At 35.6% G+C, this 7,500-nt stretch overlaps 1 protein-coding gene across 1 annotated transcript in view; it reads right to left on the bottom strand.

The window, feature by feature from the left end:
* LOC136835627 (CAP-Gly domain-containing linker protein 4-like) overlaps positions 1–7,500 on the bottom strand; it is a 135,516-nt gene that overhangs the window by 26,937 nt on the left and 101,079 nt on the right. The window contains 1 exon segment of the mRNA XM_067099399.1: positions 5,305–5,421. Coding sequence (XP_066955500.1) covers positions 5,305–5,421 — 117 coding nt within the window.

Below are 7,500 nucleotides of genomic sequence, written 5' to 3' on the forward strand. Positions count from 1 at the left end.
ATATATATAAATAGTGTAAATTATATATGTATTTATTTATGTATGTATATATATACATATATGTGTGTGCGTGTGTATGTATGTATGTATACTTTTTCTTCGGAGAGGGTAACACTCCAAAAAAAAAAAAAAAATCCTACCTTTCTGATATCAACAAGTTTTATCGGAATGAGGTTGCTAGTCCTCTCTCCTTTATGCTCAAGGGGCCTTATATGCTAACTGCCTCAGACATTTTGTGATGGTCACCCATTCAAGAACTGACAAAACTCACCGTTGCTGAACTTCACTGTTCGGTCTTCCGGCAGCAGTATAGTGAAAGTGATGTATGTTTGTGTGTGTGTTTGTGTATGTAAGTACAATAAGAGAGCGCTTATAGCTATTCAAGAATATCAGAATAATATAAACATGAAACTACAGGTGTTCAGTACCCAGAACATCTGTGATTACTGAGCGGTTACGCAAAGAAACTGGTTAAAAGGCGTATCCGTTACAGAACCAGTTATTGTGCACATGACTGAAGTTCTGAAGTTTGTGTATCACCGAGTGAAGTTTTCAGCTTTTCAAGATTGTCTTCAGAATTAAATGTTCAACTTCAGGAGCGTATAATTTGATGACTACAGGACTGACATTTTCGAAGTTCTGAAGTAAGTTTGTCACTGAGTGAAGTTTTCAATTTGGTGACTACGGGACTTACAGGTTCGAAGTTCTGGAGTAAGTTTGTCACTGAGTGAAGTTTTCAATTTGGTGACTACAGGACTTACATTTTCGAAGTTCTGAAGTAAGTTTGTCACTGAGTGAAGCTTTCAGCTATTGGAGAGTCTTCAGAGCTGAATGTTCAACTTCAGAAGTTTAGATATTGACGACCATAGTAGTTACAGTTTCATACTGAGTTTGATATAGAGCATATACCTTTATCCTGTCTGTTCGGTTAAATTTAGGGATGGTCCTGGAACGATAGCCAGTTGTGGCATAAGGCTCTAATCCAAACAACAAAGGTCGGTAATAAACTGCACTACGGGTGTAAGGTCTCTCTCTCTCTCTCTCTCTCTCTCTCTCTCTCTCTCTCTCTCTCATTACCGACCGTTCTTTTGTGTCATTGCGAAATTCCCTTTTCAGTTTGTCATTTAACGAAATTCTCTCTCTCTCTTGCTCTTCTCTTAACTCTCTCTCTCTCTCTCTCTCTCTGAGGAGTATTTGTACCCAAGAATGATAAAAGATAGTGAAGGTCCACGTATCTTTAATTATACAGAAGTTTATTTTTGTTGTGACTTTTTATCATAACAAATATACTGTCATTGTATTTTCTGTTATACAGTAAGTCTATTCCATTAATTTTCCTGCTTATTCATTAATAATGGGAGAAATAACGCACTCTAGATTTCATTTTAAGTTTTCCGATGAATATATGTTTTATAATATTTTTGTACCGTTCATTTTGCTGTGCAAGTGATATTATTTCTGCATTTTGCCTCTGGGTGTTCTCAAATACAAAAAAGTCAAACAATTTTCAAGACAATTATTTCCAGAGAGAGAGAGAGAGAGAGAGAGAGAGAGAGAGAGAGAGAGAGAGTTCATGTTTTCAAGAGCTTAAAGATTTGTGGATGAAGGTCGGATTAAATCGTTGCATGCAACAATTCGTGTTTGTCACGAAACTGGGTCTTCGTTGCGTAATATTATTTTCCTTTTTTATTGCTAAAAAATTTCAGATATGTTGCAATGCGAAGCCACGACTCTGCAAGATGGTTCTTTTACCTGTAGATTTAAATTTACAATGCTCCCTGTTTATTCTCCTTGAAGCCTCTTTCACTCTCAGAGTGAAAAAGGAAATATTCTGTGTTTATTCACTTTCAAGTCTCTCTCACTCTTAGAGTGAAAATGGAAATATTCTGTGTTTATTCACTTTGAAGTCTCTTTCACTCTCGAAGTGAAAATAAAAATATTCAATGTTTATTCACTTCGAAGTCTTTCTCACTCTTAGAGTGAAGATGGGAAATATGTGTTTATTCACTTTCAAGTTTCTTTCACTTGCAGAGTGAAACTATAAGAATTCTGTGTTTATTCACTTTGAAGTAAGTCTCTTTCACTCTGAGAGTGAAAATGAAAATATTCTGTTTATTCACTTTCAAGTCTCTTGCACTCTCAGAGTGAAAATGAAAATATTCTGTTTATTCGTTTTGAAGTTTCTTTCACTGTCAGAGTGAAAATGGAAATATTCTGTGTTTATTAAGTCTCTGTCACTTCCAGAGTGAAACTAAAAATATTCTGTTTATTCACTCAGAAGTTTTTTTTCAACTTGCAGAGTGAATCTGAAAATATTCCCAGTATATTTCCATTGACTGTTTATTACATGCTTAATGTTTTATAGAATCTATAAGAAATATTAATATCAGATGTATTCAGAGAGAGATTTGCATAAAAACAGGAAATTTACTCTAAAATGAAAAAAATTTTCCCAAAAAAAAACAAATAGTTAATTGATATAAGTCAAGAGATTTCTGATGAATTTAGTTGTATAAAATCATGCAGGAAATATATAAATAAATAAATAAAAATAAAATAAATAAATAAATAGAAAAAACAGACTTGTGACAGGAAGCAGAACTCTGAGCAATTTTGGTGGCGTTATCAGATAACAAAAAACCCATTTCATATTTTTTTACTTTGTTTTAGATTAAGCTGGCCTTGTGCCAGCACGGTACCTTGTCTAATGGCGTCTCTCAAGTGTGGTAAGATGTTAAAGAGGGGGATATAAGGACTGGTGTGGACCTCTTGATTCGACCAACCAACGTAAACGAGGACCGGTATATATAATGATCTTTTAAAGATTTGATAAACATAATTACAACAGTTGTTTGGTAAATTATTAGGTATTAATTTAAAGCTATAGCTTACGGAGTGCAGTGAGGAAAAAAAACCTTATATTTAGTAGAAAATTGAATGATAAAAATCATATATTTATTAGAAAATTAAATAAGAAAAATATTATATGCAGTGGAAAATTAAATGATAAAAATGACTCTTTACCATTGCCAGGTAAATCGAGTAGTCTAATTCCAGGTAGATTATTTTTGTTAATATAAATTAACTTGATAATCTACTATATTCATCATGCGCTTGCTCATGGAAAAATGCACATTTATTTATTTAATTCCTGCCAATTTTTCTATGCCTACATTTTTTTTTTACCCAGCATGATTTTATTCGGCTGGAAATTCATCAGAAATCTCTTGACTTAGATCAATTAACTATTAGGTTTTTTCTTAATCAGGTCAATATCTTATTTAGCAACGTACTACCTAAGGTAAAATCAGGTAAATTAGTTATATCCTTGAAAATAATTGAGATTAAAGTTATTTCAGATAAAAGTTTTTGGGGGAGTTTGATGTCTCTCTCTCTCTCTCTCTCTCTCTCTCTCTCTCTCTCTCTCTCTCTCTGAACCGTCACTGTTAGAACCACAGTGAATCTTACAATTTTGGCGTACAGTAATGTGCAATAAAGCCATAACATTGGTAGGTTAGCGAAAACGAGCTAAATATTTAAACGCCATACTGACGGTTAAGAGGTGACTCTCTCACCTCCCACCCCGTCAACCCCCACACCCCCTTTATCCCCCCCCTCTCCCCAGTAAGGAAACCGTTACGCCTCAGCGTCCCGCCGAACGCTGGAGAGAGGAAAAAAAAATAAATAAAACTAAAAGGCATTCGAAATCGTTAAAGAATCGCTAAAGAATCGCAAATCGCTTTGGATGTTCGAACGTGTCTATTACATTCCGTGCGTTTCTGGATCGTAATTGCGACGTGATTGTGTTCGCTCATGGGCCTGTAATTGTCATTATTTCGGTGATTCAGTCTCTTGAGGGGTTTGTAAAGTTTGCGAAGGAGGAGGGATTATAATCGGCGATGTACCGAGCGGTTTTTGACTCGAATCGTTTCCAGATGATGGGATTCGAATGTTGTTTTCTTTGTTTTTTTTTTTTTTTTTCTGCTTGAGAGGATTGAATAACCTTCGAGGAAAAAAAAGCTGAGATAAAAAATAGAAAGAAGCTCTAATTCACTCTTACGTAATGTAAACATTATGAAGTGAACGATTTATACGAGTGTTGTTTCTTGATGCGGTAAAAAAAAAAAAACATTACTTTTAATAGTGGTGGCCGGTGATGAAGTCACAGGAAAAAAAGTCATAGAACAAAAGTCACAATTTTGGCTAGGAAAAAAGTCACAGGAAAAAAAGTCACAGAAGAAAAGTCACAGAAAAAAAGTCACGGAACAAAAGTCACAATTTTGGCTTGGAAAAAAGTCACAGTGACAAAAGTCACAGAACAAAAGTCACAATTCTGGCTAGGAAAAAATTCACATCAATTTACAGTTTTGTTTATGTGTTTACGGTAATCCCCAGCGAGCTAGTCCTAAACACGCCACAAAGGTGGATATATAACGGGTTAAAACCCCTTTGGGGGGTCAATATCCAGGAAAAATTAATGTGACCTTTTTTCCTGTGACCTTTTTTTCCTGTGACTTTTTCCTGTGACTTTTTATTACCTGGATTCACTTTTAATACCCACTTAATGATTAAGATAATTTCAGAAATTATAAAATAATAAAAATACTTCTTTTAGGGAAACGGAAGGGTGAAGCCACGCTACATCAAAACATGTTATAAACACATGTTGGCAGCTTATCGCATACATGTTACAAACAGGTTGAAAACAAGTCAGCGACAGCCAAGTTGAACAAACCTTTAGCAGGTGCTGGATAATCGTATGAAGCACTGGTTAGAACTACCAACAAGTCGATGACATGTATTCAACCTGTTAATGATATGTGTAATCATATGAAGCACAAGGTAAACATACCAACAAGTTGATGACATGTATTCAACCTTTTTGTGACGTATGACAAGTTGTCAACATGTTTCAAACAAGTTTTATTTACAATGATGACATGTAAACCTTTTCGTGATGTGGACATTGTAATCACATGAAACTCTTTTATTAAACCTACCAACAAATCGATGACATGTATTCAACCTTTTCATGATGTGTGTGTGACAAGTTGTCAACATGTTTCAAACCTGTTTTATTACAATGTGGATGCACCTTAAGGACGTGTAATCATATGGAGCACTAGGTAAACATACCAACAAGTCGATGACATGTATTCAACCTGTTTGTGACGCATGACAAGTTGTCAACATGTTGTAAACATGTTTTTATTAGAATGTAGATGCACCTTGTGAATTTTTCCATTCGTGGATGTTATCAGTGTCCCATTTCACCCCAAAAAAACAGGTAACAAGAACACCTACCTTAAGGGCCATGGCGGGATCTCCTACGCCGTTGCTTCCGGCTTTAACGGCGTAGTGCAGGAGGGTCATGTCGGAGAGGCCATCCCGGTCGTCGACGTGGCACCCTAAGGACAGTGCCTGTAGGAGGAAGAAGAAGAAGGGAGAAGAGAGGATTATCAGATGTCAGGGACCTGAGGTTAGTTTGGCTGTTGCTTCTATGTCTTGTTGGTGTTAGGGTTGTTTTGTAAATATATATATATATATATATATATATATATATATATATATATATATATATATATATATATATATATATATTTCAGAAAATATGGCTGCTACAATCTTAAAGGACACATATATGCATTTCATAGCTTCAATGCTTTAAGATGTGATGAAAGAATTTTTGGAGTGAGATGGTACTGACAGAGCCGTCAGTTGTAAAATCTGTGTATTCAGCAAATAGTTTGATTCCTCAGCAATATTGCCGGTCAGGTGATCTTCCAAGCGTTATGTATATTCGTGAGTACGTGCGTTACTTTGATCTAGATTATGCCAAAATCTGCCCTAAAAGTGAGTTTGATCGTTCATTAACGTGACAGAACTGCAGTTGTCTAGACATAGTTTTGAAGTCGTTCCAGGCTTTGAAAATCGGCAGATAAGGTAGAGTTTTGAATAAAATTTTAAATATGTAACATTTTCAGTGTCTTTATTTCTAGACTATATATATATATATATATATATATATATATATATATATATATATATATATATATATATATATATATATATATATATATATATAAAGAGGAAAAGGAAAAGGTAATAATATGAAAATATTAAAAGAATAGAAGGGGAGTAATGAAGTGAAGAAACACTGAAAATGTTAAGCATTCAAAATTTGATTCGAAATAGTAAGTAAATACTTTCATATCCTGTATACATACAAACTGGTAAGAACCGGTACAAAATCTATATTTTATACCTTCCGAAAAAAGCCAAAGAGAGAGAGAGAGAGAGAGAGAGAGAGAGAGAGAGAGAGAGAGCATCTATCCCGAATCCTGACCCTGAACTAGGCTTTGTTACTTGACACTGATAGATTTAAAAAAGAAAAAAAAATCTCCGCACTGAATTTAACAAGTTTTAAAAGCTTTCACAAAAATATCGTGGTTTATTCTTTGCGGGGAAACGGAGATTGTGTGAGAGAGAGAGAGAGAGAGAGAGAGAGAGAGAGAGAGAGAGAGAGAGAAACGTGAATAAGGCCGTAGAAGAGGAAGTGGGTCCAACCAAAGCCTAAACATTGTTCCCAACTCAAAGAATGCCGACAGGAAGCCATCCGTGCATTCTTCCAGCCTCCTCTCTCTCTCTCTCTCTCTCTCTCTCTCTCTCTCTCTCTCTCTCTCTCTCTCTCACAGTCAAGTTCTAGCTTTTCCATTAATGTCATCTCCAGCATAAATTCTCTCTCTCTCTCTCTCTCTCTCTCTCTCTCTCTCTCTCTCTCTCTCTCTCTCTCTCTCTCTCAGTCAAATTCTAGTTTTTCCATTAATGTCATCCCCAGCATAAATTCATCCTCTCTCTCTCTCTCTCTCTCTCTCTCTCTCTCTCTCTCTCTCTCTCTCTCGTCAGCCTCACCATCGAGATGGTTCTCACGTTCTGGGCTGTTAATTTGAAAACCCCGAAACTTAAATGGACGTTTAGGTTTTTTAAAATGTTTTTCAGTCTGTTCAAACCAGGGCCCTTTTTTCACCCTGTTCGTTTTATTTTCTTTCTATTGTTTTCACGGAATGCCAGGTATCGAAGGCTTATTGGATGTATAGGTTACTTAAATCTTAAAGAGGTTTTTGATTGGAAGGCCTTTTTAAACAAAATAGTTTTGAGTTGTTTATCATAAGACTAGTTTAGATTTTTTTTTCCTGACAGTTTACTGTATAGAACAATACAAATAGTTTTTAGTTTTCTGTAAAAGAAAACTATTGTCCCTGGCTTTGTCTGTCCGTCCGCACTTTTTCTGTCCGCCCTCAGATCTTAAAAATCACTGAGGCTCGAAGGCTGCAAATTGGTATGTTGATCATCCACCCTCCAGTCATCAAACATACCGAATTGCAGCCCTCTAGCCTCAGTAGTTTTTATTATATTTAAGGTTAAATTTAGCCATAATCGTCCTGCTGGCAACGATATAAGACAGGCCACCACCGGACCGTGGCTACTAAAGTTTCATGG

This window comes from Macrobrachium rosenbergii, chromosome 55 (assembly GCF_040412425.1).
Source record: "Macrobrachium rosenbergii isolate ZJJX-2024 chromosome 55, ASM4041242v1, whole genome shotgun sequence".
NCBI lineage: Eukaryota > Metazoa > Arthropoda > Malacostraca > Decapoda > Palaemonidae > Macrobrachium > Macrobrachium rosenbergii.